The sequence below is a fragment of the Hylobates moloch genome, unplaced genomic scaffold (assembly GCF_009828535.3).
Source record: "Hylobates moloch isolate HMO894 unplaced genomic scaffold, HMol_V3 SCAFFOLD_18, whole genome shotgun sequence".
Lineage (NCBI taxonomy): Eukaryota > Metazoa > Chordata > Mammalia > Primates > Hylobatidae > Hylobates > Hylobates moloch.
This window is the reverse complement of record NW_026652293.1, coordinates 60,034,176-60,056,235: the sequence shown is the minus strand read 5'-3', so window position 1 is coordinate 60,056,235 and position 22,060 is coordinate 60,034,176. Positions and strand designations below refer to the sequence as shown.

The 22,060-nt window shown below is 34.3% G+C and overlaps 1 protein-coding gene across 21 annotated transcripts in view; it reads left to right on the top strand.

Annotated features, from left to right (window-relative positions):
- Window positions 1-22,060, top strand: part of CDC42BPA (CDC42 binding protein kinase alpha) — a 320,366-nt gene that overhangs the window by 229,132 nt on the left and 69,174 nt on the right. For 10 of the 21 annotated variants that reach the window (XR_009210848.1, XR_009210849.1, XR_009210847.1 and 7 more), the window contains 5 exons: window positions 4,513-4,618; window positions 4,866-5,014; window positions 6,581-6,672; window positions 9,009-9,085; window positions 10,132-10,179. Coding sequence is in view for 16 of the 21 variants with exons in the window: in XM_058430788.1 (XP_058286771.1) it covers window positions 4,513-4,618; window positions 4,866-5,014; window positions 6,581-6,672; window positions 9,009-9,085; window positions 10,132-10,179 (472 nt within the window). In the remaining 5 variants the exon portion in view is untranslated. Of the gene's footprint in view, window positions 1-4,512; window positions 4,619-4,865; window positions 5,015-6,580; window positions 6,673-9,008; window positions 9,086-10,131; window positions 10,180-19,322; window positions 19,362-22,060 lie in introns of all 21 variants that reach the window. The other 11 variants (XM_032137139.2, XM_032137132.2, XM_032137147.2 and 8 more) reach the window with 4 other exon arrangements.

The window sequence follows — 22,060 nt, the reverse complement described above, 5'->3', positions numbered from 1 at the left end:
TACTCAAAAAGTTCCAGATTTGGAGGCATTTCAGATTTTGGATTTTCAGATTAGGAATACTCAACCTTCTTTTAAAAAATGAGGTAATGCTCAAACAAGATTATAGGACCTCATGACATATAGCACTTTAAATGTTTCCTGGGACAAATGAACAATTTTAATACAAAACAAATACTGCAGTATATAAAACCTTACATGAAGTCACTTCTAAGGGCTCTTTAACTCCACCTCCTCTCTCTTTTGCTATGAAATATCCGTTTCATAAGAAACCCTTTTAGAGCAAGGACATCTTCTTCTCACCACTGTTAGAGTAGGAACTTTCCTTCTCGCCATTGGCTCATCAGAGGACTTCACGTTTTTTCTTTGAAATAATATTACAAAGAGAGGTTAGATTAATAGGCTAGTCCATAAGATTTATTTTTTAAATGTGTTTCCTCACATAAGGCATTCTTCTGGTACAATAAGAGATACAGAGGTCTATAAATGTAGTACTTGCCTTTAAGTAACTTGTAACTTAACATTTAAAGTTTAAAAACTATTTTGACCAGAGCTGGAGATAACTTATGAGACTTAAATATAAATGCCTTACATATTGAATAGATACTGACTTTTTAAAAATAAGAATGTAGTGTTGAGAGAATTATCTCACATTAGTTGCTCAAGAAGGGTGGGAATAATCAGTTAAACTAGACTGTGTTTTCTGAAAACCCTGAGTTTAGTAAAATACCCTACACCTAGTTTGACCAAATTGGAGAATTTATGTAAAAGAATAGTAGGAAATAAGAGTAATAAAGTTACTGCAACACAGTTGTCATGAATACTAGGTAAGAATTTTACCTTCACTTATTTGTAAGATGGAGAAGGTTTTTGCAAAGGTAATGGTGTTAATTAAAATGATGATTAGGCAAATAGCTCTTAACAGTGATGTTCAGGATGAAGTAGAAGGTAAGGTTAGAAATAAAGTGAACAAATGCAGAAGACATTGTCAAAGAAAAATCTACAGGACTTAATACTATTTACAAATGAAGGGCAAGAGATGAGGAGAAATTAGTATTCCTGAATTGTGAGTTAAGGAAGTTAAGAAAATGATGGCATCATTGAAGTAGGAAAGTTAAGAGGGGTAACCACCCTTGGGGAAGATGATACAATCAATTTTAGCTGTTATTTTATTTTGTTTGTTGGTGAGACTGAGGTGATCCTGAGACATCTTAGTAGAGATTTCTCATTTGCTTTTGGAAAACTAACATAAAGATTAGGATTGGAAATGTATATTTGGGAATTAAATTCATTGTGAATAAGGCCAATGAAGTGGTTGAGATCTTTTTAAGGAGACAAGAAAGAAGGAGAATGGTAAGGGCTATGTTATAAAAGCTAGATGAAACAGCGCTGTAGGAGAACCAGGAGAAGGGTTTAATAATTACAGAGCGTTTCAGTAATGAAACCTTTGTCTCTCTTTATTGAAATCCACTCACATTATTTGAAATATTCCTCATCCAGTAATGCTCATTTGTGTATAGTAATAACTTCTATTGATTAAAACGTAGGAGTATTCTGGTCATTAGGCTGGAAATTCACATGTATTCTTAGTTATTACACCGGTCCTGTGAGATAGATATTTTTACTATCCCCATTTTACAGGTAGGATAACAAAGTTAGAGAAGTAACTTACCCAAAGTCACACAGCTGGTAAGCACCAGAGCTAGGATTTGAAACCAGGTCTATATGACTTAGTAATCAAAGTTCCTAATTACTATATATGCCCCAACTTTTCAAGAACTGTCTCTTATTTGTCTTCTTAATATGCCCAATGTAATAGTATTTAATAAGTATTAACTAATTGATTATTTGAGAGAACTTGGAAGGGAAGGATTAAATGTGCCAAGAGAACACATAGATCCAAGTTGGCCTTCTGTAGTTGAGTTTTAAGAGATTAGCTTCAGCAAAATAGTTGAGGCAGGAATTAGACTTCAGGAAGTATAGAGTAGTGAATGGAGGGTTTAACACTAGAGCAATTACATGTATGGAGTATAACAATGAAAGAGGGAAAAATGGGATGTTTGGGGATTTGTCAGTTAGGAGGACGGGGAACTTTTGGATTTGGTAGAGTTTGTACATGTTTAAAGGAACCAATGGAAATAATGAAATTGAAAATATAAGGTGTAGTAGGGAGGGTGATTATGTATAGTAATAATAACTGTGTTATTAAGAAATATTTGAATGATTTAGCCAAATAAAAGATGAGACACCTACCTCTAAAACTGTTTTCAAAAGTTAAGAGAATGAATATGAGTAAACTTAACCAAATGGCCTAGAAGCAAGGAGCAAGAGATAGTGTTGGGGCCAGGTGCAGTGGCTCACGCCTGTAATCCCAGCACTTTGGGAGGCTGAGGCGGGTGGATCACCTGAGGTCAGGAGTTGGAGACCAGCCTGGCCAATGTGGCTAAGACTCATCTCTACTAAAAATACAAAAATTAGCCAGGTGTGGTGGCATGTGCCAGTAATCCCAGCTACTAGGGAGGCTGAGGCAGGAGAATTGCTTGAACCCAGGAGACGGAAGTTGCAGTGGGCTGAGATTGCGCCACCATACTCTAGCATGGGCAATGGAGCAAGACTCTCTCTCAAAAAAAAAAAAAAAAAAAAAAAGAGAGAAAGATAGTGTTGGGGTTGGAGAAAGTAAGATTTTTTTTTTAATGAGGTTGAAAAATAGACAAATAGCAATGATTATGAAAAGGAGTTGTGTGAGACCTAGAGTCCAGTGGAACGTAAATGGCGTGAGTTCCTCCAAACCAGTAATTCTCTATAGCCAAGAAAAAGAGAAATAGGTTTAATCAAAAGTTAGGAATTAGTGGAAGACTGCAGTTGTAAGGTGTTCAACATGTAAATAAAAAACAAAGTTAGAAAAAAGAGATTGTCATATAAAATTCCGAATAACTTAAAGTCAATTTACAAGAGGTTGATTTCCAAAGTTAATAAAACACATTAGACTTCACAGTTTCTTGGAAATGTGCATAAACTAAGATCTCTGAGCTATGGTAGACACTAAACCAGTACTAGGCGAGACCTGTTAGCCTGGGCACTTAAAGGATAATACAGTTTTCTTTATTGTTACAATATAAGTATCTTTTTTGTATTCTAAAAAAGATAGTCTTCCTTCATCCCAATTTATTCTCTATACTATAGATCAGGTAATTAAATGAAAACATTGCAGTCATTTGTGGTCATAGAATTTTAGAAGGACACAACCCTTGCTACACAAACATTCTTAAAATAATTTCCAAAACCATTTTTCTTTAACAGGCAATAAAAATATGTACATGTACATGGAGCCTAGGAATATGTAACTGTCCCTAAAGTGGGCAACTTCTTACCATGGTTTTATTGCATCTCCATATTTTCTTTTGCTTGTACTCCAAAGACAACCTCCCATCTAAGAGAAGAGAGCAACAAGCCTCTTTTAAAGGGCATCTTTAAGATATATATGAATTTGACTCCTCAGGAGTTTACATTCTAAGGGATACTAAAGCAGAGCTCAGGAGTTAAACTTGTCTGCTTTATACATCAGATACATACTGATTTACCTGAAATATACTTTCCTCATAGCTTCAGTGACCTGGATTTTATCTGAAAACAACCAGCCTGCACAAAGACAAATTGTCTTCCCCAAAGTGTGTTAGAATACACTTGTGAGCATTGCAAATTTCAACTCCATTTTTTTTGTTTGTGCAGTATGGCTTTCTATATACCAGTGGTTTTCATTCTTCATGAGAATAGGACCTTCTTTTGTAGATTTTTGTAGATATGCTAGACTCCTCCCCTCACCTTCTCCCCACTTGAGGGAAGTATAAGAAGTGCAGATGTTTTCTTGAGAAATTCTAAAATGTGGAATTTGTCTCACTAAATATAATTTGAAAACGTTCTATCTAAAATTATAATTGTATCGTCAGCTACATAGCCTTAAGACAGTAAGCAGAAATTAGGTTTTGGTAGACTTTAATCTTCTCTCTTTGTTATTTTATTGATCATTTCAGAAAACAGAAGAGCTTAATTACAGTATAACCCTGGTTTTTGCAGAATATCCTACATTAAACTTTCTAAATTTAATATACACTTCAGTTTTAAGAATGGTATGTTGTTTTTATGATATAAAATGGCAGAATCCAATTGAGAAATCTTATCACTTTGAAAACCTCACACATTTGTGCATCTGTGTTGTTAGATTTAAAGAGTGTTAATTCTGTGTTTTAAGGGTGAAGTTTTAATAATTTATCAGCTATGAGTAACTTGGACTTTTGTAAACTTCACCAGCTCTACCATGTACATAAAAGAACAGTTCCGTAAACCTCTTCCCAGTTGTTGACAGGTAGTATATACTATGGTAGACCTTTTCAAAGAAATTATTTAAGACTATCTTTGAATTTCCTATCACTTATTTCCTTAGGAAGCTTTAAAATAACATATATTGCACTGAAGCTTTTTTGTTTTACTTTTGTACTTTGTCTTTATATATCCTAGGGTCAGCGATGAAAAGGATGCACGAGGGTATCTTCAGGCCTTAGCTTCTAAAATGACTGAAGAATTGGAGGCATTAAGAAATTCCAGCTTGGGTACACGAGCAACAGTAAGCTTCTGTGATTTTGCATGGAGGCTTATCATACTAGAAAAAAGAGATTTAAAAAACACTATAATAAATCCAATTACTTGTATCAGTTTGTTTAGACTTTGAGCCTACTAAAGAGTTTTTTTATGAGAAAACTATTAGTTTGGGTCTTTTCCAGTTTAGAAAAACATAACACACAGCTGGTTAACTGTAATAATTTAAATGTTAAAAATAGGATGGAACTAAAAACACAGTCATTATTTCATAGGATATGCCCTGGAAAATGCGTCGTTTTGCGAAACTGGATATGTCAGCTAGACTGGAGTTGCAGTCGGCTCTGGATGCAGAAATAAGAGCCAAACAGGCCATCCAAGAAGAGTTGAATAAAGTTAAAGCGTCTAATATCATAACAGAATGGTAAGATTGAATAATATAGTCCTACTAGAATAATTTCTAAGTTTGTCAGAATTATTTGGAGAGAAGTTACATGTTTAGTTTCCATTGCTTTCTTTTAGAAAAATGATGGCCCAATATGTTACGAAGATTTGAAAATAACTAGATGCTTTTAAGCCTTGTAGATAGTGATGAGGTTTTAATATAGCCTTGTTTTCCTCTGGCTTGTCCATAAAGTAGAAGTAATAGTATTAAATAATAGTCCATTATTTAATTTTCCTCTTATAAAATTTAGTTGACTCTCAAATTTTATTAAACCTAAAATTCTCTCATGTTTAGAAATATTATATTTGTATAAAAATACAACATATGGTGAGAAGAAAATATAATCATTTGAAAATCGTGGCCTCTACCATAGGTCTTTTATAAATGAAAATTCTATTGATGGCACATTTCATAATGGTATAATATCTTTTAAGTCTAATTATTGTTTTTCATGTTTCTTTATGTATTTAGAAAAAGTATATCCCACAGTCTCTGAAGCAGTTAGCTAATGAACACATTTCCTCAATTCTTGTCACAACACTGGAGTGAATCATACTCTGAATACATAAATGATTCACAATTAGATTGATTATAAACATGGTTCAAACTAAGCCAGTTTAAGTGACATAGAGGAACAATAGAAACTTCACATCACAAGTGAAACTACAAATATGAAAATCCATTGACTGCTGAGAATACCAAAAGTTCCAAAAGCCTGAAAAGAAATGCAGGCCCATGAATTCAGTTTTTAATGGTGTGTAGTCATAGTCCTTAAACTGCAATTGTTAATCTTTTTAATCAAATCAAAGGCCAGATACATGATACCTCTGTTGGATTATAAACTTTTGGTTTATAAGCTTTTTGCTGTAAATAATGCAGACATAGTATGTTTTACTTAAATGTGCTTATGTGGCATTGAGGAAGGGAAAACTTTTTCTGGAGAAAGTGAATTGATCCCAGCGTAAAGAGCTAATGAATGTCATTCTCTGTGTTGTAATTTGAAATAAGTAAGATCTTTTCTCCTTACGCCTAGGACATACGAATTTACATATTGTTCATATGTCAGGAAGATGAGCCAGTTTGAAAAATTATAAACTTACTCCTGAATATGCTCTACTTTCATGGTTGCCTGTAATGGTATAATATCTAACAAAGTCTAACAGAATTCTAAAATTAACCTTTGATTTTGTAACATTTTTAAATTTAGTAATTTAGTTCAGGGTCCGCAAATGTTTTCTGTAAAGGTTCACTTAGTAAATATTTTAGGCTTTGATTAGCCTCCATCACAGCTTCTCATCTCTACTATTGTAGTGTAAAAGCAGCCGTAGTCAATACTTAAATGAATGAGATTGGCTGTATTCTAGTAAAACTGTTAATCTACATGGAAGTAGGTAGCAGGCTGTATTTGTTCTTCTGCAGTAATTTATAGTCCCCTAATTTACCATGCCTGACATTTAAACCAAATTAAGTTTGGCTACATCCAAGATGGCTCACTAACCAGCAGTAAAAATTAATGACATTTTTCCTTTTTTCTCCTTATTTAAGTAAACTAAAAGATTCAGAGAAGAAGAACTTGGAACTACTCTCAGAAATCGAACAGCTGATAAAGGACACTGAAGAGCTTAGATCTGAAAAGGGTATGGGAGTGTGTGTTTGCCTCACTCAGGACTTACTGTTATGTTATAAATATATTTTATTACAGAAGAATCAGTTCATTGCATAGGTGGGAGAATTGTTGACATAAGCAATTCTGGCACTCATTTATGAATATATGTGTGTATATATGATGCATGTGCATACACACACATTTGGAAGACTGGCCTCTGAGTCATTTTGTTTTACTTAATATACATTGTTTAAAGATTTCATAGTAACAGAAAAAGACACTTTGCCATAAATTTGACGTTTTTTTCAGTGCCGTGAACTACTTCATGAATAACGTTTTTGCGATTGGAAAAAAAATTATTTTATAATGTACTTTTAATATTCTCAAATGCTATAATATAAGGTTATCACTCTGACAATGGCAGTGTGTGTTAACATTCAGAACTTGGTAAGGGTACTTGAACAAGTATTTCTTAGCACTTTTTATGTGCCTAGAATGTATAAAAATGGGGGGGGGGATTCACTTTCAGGGTAGTTGATGAAACAATGTATGAAATAGCTGAAGATTAATTTAGTATTAATGGAGCAATTCAGTAAGGAAAATTTTAGGGGGCATTTTAATGTCTTCTTCCAGTTTGACACTTAAATTGCTTGTCCTGTGGGATATCCCGGATTTATTACCATTTTCTTGAAAACTTTACTTAAACATTTTTCCATTCATGTTAAAGCTTAGTCAGAGTGCTTGATAGCTGTATTACATGAACTTCTTAAACTTTCCTTAATGTGGATGTTAAGACTGTGAAGATTTAATAAAGAGAAATTCAGATATTTTTAAAATAAAGGGATATCTTATATGCATTTATTTGAAATTGATTTTCCTGACAAAGGCCATCACTGAATACTGAACTGGTTAATGGGCTTTTTATTAGGTCTAAGTGCTTCCCTATCATTTCTCAGCCATGCAACACAGTGAGATAAAACTGATGGAGTCTCTGCATCTGCATGTAAAATGATGGAGAACAGAGAGTAATCACATAAGGAAGCTAACATGAAAAAGCCTTTACAAATAGTTGATGCTCAATAAATTCTTTTTGATTGAATTTCTTAATTAACAAGAAAAGGAAGGAGCCCAAAGTGAATAGTAATTCAGATTAGGAGCACAAGCCATCATGCCAAAATGAAAATCAAGCTAGGTTTTAATTAATGAAAATTGGAAAGGAGATACATTATTTAGTGAGGAAAAGAATACATAAGACATGGACAACTTGTGGCCCTAATGGCAAATAGAGACTAGTGCAGAATATGACTTGCACACCAGATGACATTGATCGCATCATTTTTAGAATAGACGTAAACTTGAAAGAGACTTAAGTTTATCACATTGCTTTATGAAGGCATGTTTACCACAGCTTTTTAATTTGGATTTTGAATATTGCAGAACAAAATTTTATTGTATAATATAATGTATACTACTACTTCAGTAATATGATGTGATATTTACATTATGAGGGCAAGGATGCTTTTAATGCTTCATTTACTATTATGTCCCCAAGTGTCTAGAACAGTGTCTGGCACACTCTCAATATTTGAATGAATTTCTAAACATATTGCCTTACCTGATAACTGTGTTATATTATTAGATAGTAATATGAAAAACACAAATCAGCTGATGTCAATTCCTAAGGATATGGAAGTAAAAAATGTGGGATTGGCTGTTTTCTGGTTTTTTTCTACCTAGTATTTTTATTTGTATGTTTTAAGAATTACTTGGGAAATTGTGCATTTAAAGTTAATGCCATAGTCAAGAGATATGTATGAATTTTAAAAAGTTCATCTGAGAAAAACTGGGGTTTGGAATCTTCATCCTGTCAATAAAAAAATACCTGAAATTAGATTGACAGTTTTTTTGTAATTAAGTGTATTTGTTTTATCACTGCATTAATTTCTTATAAAGGATTATTCTTATTAGTGCGTACTCTGTGCTTTGATAAGAGTATTTCAAAACAGAAGCCTATTTGGTATTGAATTAGCTTAGAAAAATCAGACATAAACAGACTACTATTTTTAAATTCTCTCAAGCCTACCAAAAGGTTTAATGTGGTTTTTTATTATTTACTATACACAAAAAGAAAGAAACTCAGTAACTTAAATAAGCATTTCATGGAAACTGATATAAATGAACTATTAAGTGATTTTCTAGGAAACACTAGTGTATTTTAGTTTTGTTTAAATGTAGAGTTAATAATAGTGATCAACTTGAAATACAGTAGTTTGTGAACTGCTTTTAATAGATTCAGACAGGGAAGGTTATCCATTAAAATCAGTTTTAATTGTTGTAGCCTTAAAAAAAGTTGCTGCTGTCTTCTAGGTATAGAGCACCAAGACTCACAGCATTCTTTCTTGGCATTTTTGAATACGCCTACCGATGCTCTGGATCAATTTGAAGTAAGTATTAAACATGTCAGATACCCTCTGGGGTCAATTTAAAATTCACTTATAATAAAACCATTTTATTGCTTCCCACATCAGAGGACCTAGAATCTTAAATAAACAAAAACATATTAGCAGAGGAATATGTTCTGCATTCTTATGGAGACTATAATCCCACCTCTGTTTAACAAAACATCTAAGATTTAATCATGAGAGTCATTTTAAGATTTAAAAGCAATTTCATCTCCCTTAAGAAACATTAAGAGCAGAACAAATCCCAACTTTTGAAATAATTTGACAATTTTTTTATTCTCCAAAGCATAGTGCCACAATAAAAAGTGAGAAAATGTCAAAGCTGACGATAAGGTATTGCTGGTTCTTATTTCAAATCAATTCATCTTTTAAAAACTATACAGGAAGAAATGCTTTTTGTTAAAAGGTATTGCATAGACTCTGTTAGGCATATCACACAGTAATGAAATTGTGATTATGTAGCTCTTGATCATTCCTTGGTATTTAAATTCTTTGCTTTAAAAAAATCAGCTTACTATTATCAAGTATATTTTTGTCTCAGTAAATTTAAGTGTGATTATATCTTTATTCAACAAATAATAATCATGTAGCTTTGTGCAAGGTGCTGTTGTAAGTGCTGGAGATACAGTAGTGACCAAAATAGACAAAGTCCTTCCCACTAGAACTTACATTCCAGTGGGAAGAATTAGAAGCCTCAGGAATTCCATTGCTTACTTCTAGTTGTTACTTCAAAAGTACTTACATTTAATTTGATTATTAATTATTTGTCATGAGCTTCATTTTATTACATTTTGGGCACAGTATGTCAATTGTGTTTCATTCCTTTAGGAAAAGGAAAAATAATCACTCTTTAAAAGTAATTAATGAATCTCTTAAGTTTCTCAAGAACAATGATAGTGACTGCTTTTCTCATTTATTTGTTTGAATTAATGTCATTTGCCTTTCAATTGTTTTACAAAATTTTTGATTTATTATTAAATTGCTTCATCCATATTTTCTATTTTTTTATTGCTGTATTCGTTAAATAGGATTCCTTTTCTTCTTCCTCATCTTCACTGATTGATTTTTTGGATGACGTAAGTCTTTGATTTTCAAACCAATGCATCCTTCAGTAAAAAAGATCAGTGAATTGATTTGAAGAATTTGCCTAGTAATGCAGTCAGTTTTAGAAATACCACAGTTGAAAATTTATGTGAGCCAAAATATGCTTCTTTCTTATCTTAAATATAATGAAGGATTTATCAGTATTAAACATAATGAAGTAAAAATTTACTTTGAAAAATGCTTTGACTGTTGTAGAATCCCAGTATTTTCAATCTTTGTAAGAATTCTAAAACTAGAATGCTTATTTAATTATTGTTTTATATATATATATAAATAATTGCTTATTTTTATTTTTCCTGGTGATTTCTATTTTACTTTTCCCTTTTCTTTTCAGCACTTTACTGTTTAATTTCTATGTTGGTTAAAAATAAACCTCTGGTGGTATAATCAAAAAAAGTTACTTTTAATTAATTTCTCCAATAGGTTTTATTGTATGACAATAATACTGATTTTAAAATAAATCAATTTTTAATTGATTTATTTCTAATGCTGACAGAATTTCTCTTCTAATGTGCAAAGTGATTTTAGTTAACATATGCACTATATGCACTATAAATTGACTGCATTATCACTTTCTCTCCTGAATTCTATCAATTTAATAATTTAGAAGTTCCTGTTAAATGTGTATCATTCATTCTCTTTACTACCTGGCATAACATTCTCTCTATTCCACATCAAATGGCACAGTAATTCTTGTCCTAAAGCATTTATTATCCTGTTGAATATTTAGTCTTTACAGAAATGGGGAAATAAAATGGATTCAAATGCAAATATTGTGCATAGAACTGTTTTTAAAATCGGGAGATTTTTAAATGTTTTGTTCTTTCTGTTTTGTTAGGATACTTATAGTCAGAAGAATAGTTAGCATAATGTTCTGCTAAAGGAACTTCTTGATCTAGATGTTTAAAAATTATTGAACAAAAAAGTGATTTTGAATATGCTTGGAATATTTATACTGAAGTTTGCACATTTTCATTCTAAATGAAATTCAAAGTGTTTTGCTATTCTCGAAACAAATAATTACTCTGGTTAACTCCATAGTGTGATAAAAAGAGAACTCTCCTCATGTACAATGGTATTGCATGTTATAATCTGCTGCTCAGGATATTAAAATACTCAATATGGTATTTCCATACAGATATTATTCACCTTAAAAAGAAAGGGAAGGAAGTTTGAGTAAATTATTTTAGTTGTTCTTTCCACAAGAAAACCTTTTTATTTCTAACAAACTTCTCTCCATCCCTTTTCTTGTCACAAAAAATATATATACATATATTTGATTGTAAAACCTAGGAGCAGTATGTATTTTGGCAAATACATGAGGTCTTCTCAGCAGATCTTTCAGGAATGCACACCCCAGCCAGGTCCTCAGCTTGTTTCTGCTCTCACAGGCACTCTGCCACTGCTGCCACCCATCTGTAATACCTGAGCACCCCATAGCCATTTCCCAGTGTTAGTTTTCCTCCAGGAATATCCTTTGTTATCTTCTACCCTCTATTAATGCAACATTGAGCTCAGTACAAACATAAAAGTAAATTTTATTGCACTGCAAGGGAACTCCTAGTATGAAGTAAAAAGGAGCTGAGTTCACAAGAGCTGCCAAATCTTTTATTTATATTCCAGCTCCTAAAAGGCATGATTTCCCACTCATGTGCTTTCTAAGCTGCATTCTCCCAATTTATTGGTTAGGTGCATAAGCAGACACAAATCCTGCCTGTACAACTTTCTAGGTGTATGGTTTGGAAGAAATTAACCTTTCTACACCCTAAGTTTGCTCATCAGACAAATAGTAATAATAATATAACTAATCTCATAGTGTTGTTTGAAGATTTAAGGAAACGGTATATGTAATGCCATCAGTAATAATGCCCTTATTACTTTTAATAAGCTGGTTCCCTCCCTTTCTGTATTCTCTTTAGCTTCTTTTCTCGTCCATCAGTTCAGTTTCACTTAAATACTTTCTTAGCTCTTCATCACTCAGTCATCTACCCACCACCAATATTTTATGGCACAAACTTCGTGTTTCTCTTTTGAGTTTGTACCTATGATCTCCCTTTCCAGGGTTATCATTCATTCATTTGATCCTCAAAGTCATAGCAGAATGATGTTTTGAACAGCAGTATTCAATCTTTGATATACTTGAGTTCAGCATCCAAGATATTTTGTATAAAGCTCAAGTTCTTCTGTAGCTCTTTTTCTGCTACGAACTTGGATTCTTTTTTTTTTTTTTTTTTGAGACAGAGTTTCACTCTGTCGCCAGGCCGGAGTGCAGTGACACGATCTCAGCTCACTGCAACCTCCGCATCCCAGGTTCAAGCGATTCTCCTGCCTCAGCCTCCCAAGTAGCTGGGACTACAGGTGCATGCGCCCCGTGTCTAGCTAATTTTTGTATTTTTAGTAGAGACGGGCTTTCACCATGTTGGCCGGGCTGCTCTTGAACTCCTGACCTCATGATCCACCCGCCTCAACCTCTCAAAGTGCTGGGATTACAGGCATGAGCCACCACGCCCAGCTGCACTTGGATTCTTAAGGAGCAAATCAAGACTCTGTTGTTCTCTGTGCCAAATCTAGTTATATTGTGCTTGATGCTTATATGCCTGCCCTTTGCAGTAAGTAAGGCTCTAATGAGTAGTACACATCCTTCTGGACATTCTTTTTTGTTTTCTGTCTTGTTGCTATAGAGGAGATTGTGTTGAAGACCTAAAGTTTGAATTGCAGCTGGAACTTGTACGTATAGAAGGGAATAAGGCTAGTATTGGCCAGAATTGCAGGAATCAAGTCCTTTGGTATCAACATATTCTCATTCTTCTCCCTCTGTCTCTGTGAACCCAATGTTCTCATGCTGCCCTCTGATTTGTCGGAGCTTTACCACCAGTGCCTCTCCTCCTCCAAAGTTACCTTCTTTACTCCTACTTTTACCCTTCCACACAGGCCTCAAAGTGTAGTTACTTTATTTAAAACAGTACGGTTTTAAATTAAAATGTTCCCACCCCTATTTTTTCCTCCCCATGTTTTGCCTGTTAACTCAAAATTCAAATGAATGCTGGAATTTTTTGCACAATGGGAAGATGTTCGGAGCAAGATGCTTTCCTTTTTAAGTCACATTGTTTGGCCAGTCTTTGTATGTTTAAGAGTAGCTTTGAAGAGAAGGAAGATATGTAATACCAGTCATTCCCTTCCCTCTGGGAAAATGAAAGGAAGCAACCAGGCAGAGCAGAGTGTATTCTCAACACTCTCTGCTTCTCTAACTTGGGGGAATGTAGGCATTTGGGCTTTTCTACATGTAGAATCATAGAGTTTTAAAGGAGAAAACCTTAGAAAATATTTAATCCAGTTGTTTTAACTATTACAGCACTCTTCTGTTATTAGGAGTGGATAGGTTACCCTCCCATTTTTAAGAGTGACTTTTTTGAAGTTCTCTATCTTTGGGGATTAGGACAGTGTGGTGATACATTGTTATGTAAAATATTCTTTAGGACAGATAAAGAAGGGTTTGAGTTGATTAATTTATTTATTTTGAGATAGAGTCTCACTCTCTCACCCAGGCTGGAGTGCAGTGGCGCGATGTCAGCTCACTGCAAGTTCCGCCTCCCAGGTTCACGCCATTCTCCTGCCTCAGCCTCCCAAGTAGCTGGGGCCACAGGCGCCAACCACCACGCCTGGCTAATTTTTTGTATTTTTAGTAGAGACAGGGTTTCACCGTGTTAGCCAGGATGGTCTCAATCTCCTGACCTCATGATCTGCCCACCTCAGCCTCCCAAAGTGCTGGGATTACAGGCGTGAGCCACCTTGCCCGGCCGGGTTTGAGTTAATTTTAAAAGAAATCGAAACTACTTTGATAAGTGGTCTCTTGAGAAAGGCATTTCCATTCAACCTATTAAGGAAGCAGTAGAATAGAGATACCAAGATCCCTTCTGCTGTAGAAATCATTCCCACTTCTACCCTCATCTTTTCCTTCAACTGTACATGCCCAGTCCTGGACTGTCTAGTCCATATTAGCCCCAGCCTCTTTCTCTAGGTAATAAACAGGGTGAGGAGCAAATGGAGCTCAGCTGCTTAGATTTTCCCATTTCTCTCCCCCATCTGTTCCCTTCATCCCAATAGTAACAGATCCAGGGATCATCACACCAAGTTTGTAGCAACTCCCTATACTCTCTTCAGTTCGTTTTCTTTTCAGCCAAACCTGAAAAAGCTTGGCTTGAGAATATTATAGATAATACTAATTACAATCATATAAGTTAACTGCTTGCTGTTTATATTTGAGAAACATATAGTCATATATTAAATATGTGCTAAGTTAAGTTTTGAATTTGATTAAATTGCAATTCTACACTTTGTTCATTTAGTCCCAGTTCACAAAAATAGAAATAGCCCATTTGCCTGGAAAATGAGAATGTACTCAACTTGCTTTTTCAGAGTTTTCTTACTCTGATATACTGATGAAAGAGTAAATCAAGGATTAAGCTCTGGAATATAAAGGTCAGACACAGAGAAACAGAGATAGTATCTATAGCCCAACTGTCTGATCCCCCTAATATTGTTTTCCATTCTTATATTCTGGCATATAAGAAAAGCAAGCAGTCTGACAATATTGGCAGGCTGAGTTCTGGACTTGGTTTTAACCTTGTATAACATCTTACTAAGATGCTTCAAAATACTTAATTTCAGTCATGGCTTCTAACTTCTTTATCTCTTGATTTAACATAGTTTTATCTCCCAGCTTCTTTTACATTCTGTTACAATCAGTTACAGAAATCTGAGGCTTGGCAGCATAGTTTCAGCGATACTTGGGGGGATGGTCAATTGTATGTGAGAATTGGTAGGAAATAGAATTTTAAAACATACGTTTTAAAGATTTTTAGTCCATGACCAAAATCAGACCTAGCTTCTTTGGCATTCCTGAAATTTGCTCATTCAATTCTTGTTTTTACAAGTTCTATCCACATATTCACCACAACCCTACCTGAAGATTGCATATTTCAGAAAGTTACATGCATTTTTTCCTCAACTTAGGCAATATATTATGTTGAACATAATTGTATATATTACATATTTTATTGTATATATAATATAATAATATATTTAGACAATCTAAAGGGAAAGAACCATGATTACATAGTCCATTTCTTTGGTATTTTATTAAATAAGACCTCTAGGATTAATTAAACCTTAAAAACTGTTAGCGAAATTATGTACTCCTGAGATTATTTCTTTTGGTTTCTGCTTGTGTGCATACCTTCATATTCAGTCTTAAAGTTTTGGTGGCAAGTCATGGACCTATATATGAAATACATGTTTTAAAGTGGTATTTGGTTGCACATTAAGACAAGGTGCTAGTTTATAGTGTTTGCCATGAATTCAATTTCAGTGTTTATAAAAAACCAGTGTGTGTAGGTATATATGAGAGAGAAAGTGTGTGGGTGTGTTTTCCTCTAACTCACCTTTTCTGTTGAAAACATAAAAATAGTTGAAAACATAACAATATTGAAAACATAAAAATTAGACAATTTCTAGGTAAACACTTTGGTAAGAAATCATTGCTGTGGTGATAGTATCATTATTAGCTTTAAATGGTATTAGCTTAGAAAATGTATTGTCCTTCATTTTCAAAGATAGTTTCGGGAGACATTTTAACTTGTTTTTAGTATAGTAATAATAAATTTATTTTTTTTAAGATATTCATGCTCTTTTTCGTGGTTTTAGCACACTCCAGACTCTAGTCTAGAAGTAGAGATAGCCAAAAAAGTTTTTTTTTTTAATGTTAAACATTTTAGCACTTTTTACATGGGTAGTAATATACTGGGCATAATGGATACAAAGACAAAGCAGATGTGGAAATAGACCTCAAAATGCTTATTTTGTAATTAGAAAAATAATTATATAGTTACGCACTATGCAATGTGGAAACCAATAAATGCCATGAGAAATACCTAGGCTAAGTACTATGGACATTGAGAAGGATTCATTCAATATTTATTGAGAATTTTTAATTTAATTTAAAGGCTTACGCTAAGCATAATACAATATTTCCTGCCCTTAATCATAATACAATATTTCCTGCCCTGACAGTCTAATGGGAAAGACAAATATATAACTAGATAACTGTAACACCATGTGGGAAATATAGTAATAAAAGATAAAGATTGTATATCATGGGAATACAAAGAAGAGAGATTTCTGATTGAACCAGGAGGATCCAGAAAAGCCTACTAAAGGAAATAATGCCAGAGCTGGGTCTTCACAGATGAGTATGTTCAGCAAAATCATAAAACAACTACATAAGAGGAATATATTCTAGATAGGCAGAGCGAACTTGTGGGGGGAGGGAGCAGGGAGTTATGGAGTTGTGGACAGAGGGAGATTTCAATTTGGTTTGAATTGTCCCTTGCTTGGCAAACAAAAAGGGTGAGGAAGGGATTGAGAAATGAGTATGAAGACATTGGCAAAGGCCAGAATAAGGGTCTGTGTTTCTCAACTTTATACTTCATATTATGGAGCTTAGGTTTCATCAGTCCCATATGTAATAATTATTAAAAGATTTAACAGAAGAGAAAGGTGACAGCTTCATTTTGGACAAGTTAAGTTTGAGATTCCTAAGGGACATCCAGTTGGAGATGTCCAGCAGACAGTCAGATATTTAATATATGCGTCAGGAGTTTAAGGAAGAGGAGTGAACTGGCAACAGAGATTTGGAAATAATCAGAGTTGAAAGTGGGTGAGATTCCCCAAGGGGCAGATTGTAGCAGTGAGCCAAGGACAGAAACCTGGAATCTCCATTGAAGAAAGGGTGAAGGAATAGGACTCCTATGTGGTTACTCAGGAAAGTACCTGTCAGAAAAACTAGAGGAGTGGAGAATTTTAAGGAGGGGAATGGTCAGTGTGATGGTATGGCAGAGGTGGCTGGTCAGATAGGACAAACCGGAAATACTGACCTGCTGAGTATCAGATCAAAGCAGAATCTGAATTGCACTGTATTACAAGTTAATCGGGAGTTTAGAAAGTACAGACAGCGATTGTATACCATTTTTCAGAAGTCTGGCTGAGGAAGTTTGAATCCTGGCCCTACCACTTAATAGTTTTATGACCTTAGGCAAGTTGATCCGTCTTCTACATCTTTAAAATGAGGATCATAATTCCTACCTTATAGGGTTTCTGTGAGAATTAAAGTAATTCATATATGTAAAGCACTTTGAAAAGGATCTGCATATACTCTTCACATAATAAATGTTATTATGATTATTAAGGAAGAAGGGAGATAGATTAATTGATAGCTAGAGGAAGAGTTGGAGTTGATTTATTGTTTGGTTGGTTGGTTTTGGGGGCAAGAAGGAATGAGAGAGATTCTTCCCATTAATAACTGAGGAAAAGTAACTAGGTTTGAACCGGAGACTTTAGCCTCCAGAATGGAAAAACTTCTTTAGAACTCTCCAGGCCTTCTAATCCTGGTTTACTATTAACTCTGTAGGACACGGTGTTCAAATTATCTCCCATTCCAGTTTCCTATGGAAAGAAAGAATAGTTCTGGCCAGGCACGGTGGTTCACACCTGTAATCCCAGCACTTTGGGAGGCCGAGGCAGACGGATCACTTAGGAGTTCGAGACCAGCGTGGCCAACATGGTGAAACCCCATCTCTACTAAAAATACAAAAATTAGCTGGGCATGGTGGCGCATACTTGTAGTCACAGCTACTCAGGAGGCTGAGGGAGGAGAATCACTTGAACCTGGGAGGTAGAGGTTGCAGTGAGCCGAGATCACACCACTGCATCCACCTGGGTAACAGAGCAAGACTCTGTCTCAAAAAAAAAAAAAAAAAAAAAGTTGTTCCTATTTACTTACCTGCCAGAGTTATTGTAACACTAATACTGAATTTTTGGTAGTGTTTCTCATTCTTTAACTTTTCACTTTTGTCTTAAATATTCTATAACTCCTGTAGACCTAGTCTATAAGTTCCCTCTTCTAGGTCCCCAAGAAAATCTTGTCTATCCCTCCTCTAGGTTCCCATACAAACCATGTATGTATCTCAATGATAGCATTTGTCACATTGTCGCTGGCATGATGTCTTCTCTACCAGTCTGTGAACTTCCATGTCTTGTTTATCTTTCCGTCCCTTGCAAAGTCAGCTTAGTATCCAACGTATTATAAGCTCACAACAAACATTAGGTTGGATTGAATGTTAGAAATTGCCAAAGTAGATATGGTTCATATTAGTGAAGCTCTACTGCTGGAGCATCACAAAAATATTTTGATTGGGAGGCCAAGGCGGGCGGATCACGAGGTCAGGAGATCGAGACCATCCTGGCTAACATGGTGAAACCCCGTCTCTATTAAAAATACAAAAAATTAGCCAGGCGTGGTGGCGGGCACCTGTAATCCCAGCTACTCAGGAGGCTGAGGCAGGAGAATGGCATGAACCCGGGAGGCAGAGCTTGCAGTGAGCCAAGATTGCGCCACTGCACTCCAGCCTGGGTGAGAGAGCGTGACTCCCATCTCAAAAAAAAAAAAAAAAGTTTTTGAGATAATTGTTACTTTTTTCCTAATTACTTAATTCTTTAATGTTAGAAAGGTGAAAGTCCCTCTTTTGACTCCGGCTGAAGTTGAGTCAGGATGGAGTATTGTTCAAATAACTTTTAATTTTAATTTATTTTCATTAATTCTGAAATCCTGACTTAGCCCTTGCCATTTAAAAGAATCATTTTTGAAAAGAGTAAAAATTTAGTAGGTAAATGTCTAAAGCCAGGCTAATTCATTATTTTATTGAATGTTTGCCAGCACTAAATCAGAAATATCTAGATCCTTTTTGTTTTCATTTGTTCCAGTCTGCTACTGCCAACCTTTCCAGAAAAGAAATTGTCTATCACTTGATGAAGCCTTATTTTGTGGGTCACTGTACATGGGCCAGTGAAAAGTTTGTCAACCTTAGACGTAGTCCAAACAACTGTTTCTTTACCATCCTATCCTCCAGTTTTTCCTAAAAATACATGTACATTCAACCTATCCAAAACTCTGGCTTTATATGTATGTTTATATACTTTGTCTGTTAATACAATAGTAGTCCTTGAGAGTCTTACGTGTGTAATATTTGTAACATGTCCTATTCTTCTTTCTCTGTTGAAGCGCTCTCCATCCTGTACTCCAGCTAGCAAAGGCAGACGTGTAAGAGACTTTTGCACTTTATGTACCCATCCTGAGGCCTTTTACCCCTCTCTCATCCTTTTGCCTGTGATTGCAGAACCTGTTAATGTTTTTGTGGTATATTACTACATTTATTGCATGCTTTGTGCTGCTGCTCCTGCTGTTGCTGTGCTGCTTTTATGTATTTTTTTTTTTGGCTTTGGCCGCAAAGCTTTAGGAATGTTCATATAAATTACTATAACCAAACTACTAAAATGATAAGATATCTTTTTTTATTTTGATCAAGGGGAAAAGTGATCCTAAAGTATGCCTTCCAAGTAGTCAGAGATAAAGTACATGAGCTCCTAATGATTTGTTTTAAGCAAATATGTAGATTGTTTCTTAGAGATTTTAATTATGTAGAAAGAAAACTTGATCATTCATGTTGTACAAAATTCAAAAATGATTTGGAACAAATTATACACCTTATTGACTACAATTTATATAAATCAGTTCTGGAGAAATCTTGATTTTTTTTTTTTTTAATGTATTTCAGAGGAATCTCCCAAACTATAGATCTGAGGAAATAATGTGAATAATAAATCCTTTCTATTCTAAGATAATTCCAAGATTTAAAAAATATCAGTAACATTATTTATATATGTATTATTAACAAACTGTAAATATCTTCTTATACTAATCCTAGCTCCGTGTTTCTTAACTTGAAATGAGTCACTACCGCTGTGCTACAAGATTCTGAGGTAGTCAGCCACTACCTCTGTGCTGCAAGATTCTGACATGCCCAGAGATGGAACTTTTCTAAACCAGCCACATTCCAACACTAGTCATAAACACGCATACATACTCCCTATTTGAAAAGTGACTGGGTAGCTGACAGTGTTGGGATTTTCATATACTATGTAAAATAGTAACATTCAAAAGGAAAGTCAGTGATGGATACAAGTTCGTAATGTTCACCAGTCATCTCCATGGAGACTGATCAACACTTTACATTCAGAATTCTTGGACTCGGAAAGTTCTAGATGAGGGAATTCTGTGGTTTGTGGTAGGCATGGGAAGCAGTAGGGGTGGCCTGCTGCTTCCTGTGGTCCTGTCTTTCTGGTATGTTGGAGGGTTGGTTGTAAAATAAACATGAATAACTCTATTATAGCATATATAATGTTTTCGGATTGCGGCTTAATAATGAATAAGCATTTTGGATACCTGTACTATGGCCAGTAGAACTGCATTCAGGTGATGTCTCATTAATTATTGTGTTTATGAAAGATTACTAGTTCAACTGATTGCTTGATTATTTTGAAACTTGTAGAGACTTAAAACCATTAGATATTTGGATTTATCAAATGAATCTGAATATATGTTGATTACATTACATAACCTCTAGAAGGGAAAACCAGTATGTTGTGTGCCCATAATTATATTAGGGTCAAATCATCAGCCCATGAATTGACTAAATTTTTAACTACTTGTTTTTTTTTTTTAATAAGGTTATAATTTAAGATTTGTTTCTCTAATTTTATTATGGATTAATTATGTCTCACTTGCCTTGCAGACTTTCTGGGGCCTTGGCCACGTAGAACATTTTTTGTGAATCTTGAAATAAGAAAAAAATTTTGGAGGGAAATAGCTGTTATAAGGTCTCTCCTTAATTCTATGTCTTTATGAGATATGAATAAACTATAATTAACCATAATCTATTGACTTATAATTACATATGATTATTTTAAACGTAGATATAATAGGCTTGGTTATCTGCTTTCTTGGCCTCCTTCAATTTTTCTTTGGTTAAGTATCTGACAAAGTCAGCCACTGAAAAGTAATAGTGCCTGTGAAGATGCTTGAAGAATTACAAATTACTCAGCTGTTAAATAGAAGCATCTCAGTGGTATAGTGTAGAACCTCAGTGTTCCCTGGGACATCAGTGTATTTCAGTAGAACACATACAGTTACCATTCTTAACAATGGCCTCTGTTGTAACAGTAGCATAAGATTTTATGTTATATACCATGTTTTTAGACAAGAAAATATGCAGTATTTTAATAAATTTAAAATTAAATAACTATGAAATGTCATATGAATGAGGTAGTATTACAAAATAATGTTTCTTGCATTCTTTTTTCTAGTATGCTATTAAACCTCATTTACAGTTTGAATGCTTTTCTTTATAAGTAGTATTAAGTATAGTAGAAGAAAAAGTTTTTATTGATGGTCTTGTTAATGTCCAAATACAAATGATGAGGGAGATTTCCACAGTGCTTTCATTAATAGTGAGAAACACTGAATGTGTTATTTCAGACTGTTCATTTAGAGTTTGGAGCAGAGATTTTATAGTCCACATATGGCTTAACTTTCTCTTATGTTTTCTTGGAATATGTGTAAATTCTCCAGACTAGATATTCAAATCAGTATATTGAAAATAACTTGAGAATAAATTTTCTTAAAGGGAAACAAGGTGCATTATATATAACTAGTAAGCTTACCCTTACTGGTCACAACCTTTAGTCATTTGTTAGGATTTGTTCTAGAGTAATAAAATGTATTTACTATTTTCCAAATGATATAGTACTTCTATAATACTGTTTTTGTATCATAAGTTCAATTAACAGAAATAAATATATCACTAAAGATTTAAGTTTATATGTGTTCTAAATACAAAATAACCTTCTACTTTGTTTTCAAAATACTTCTAGCTAAAGGATAAAGAAAATCGATAGAAACTG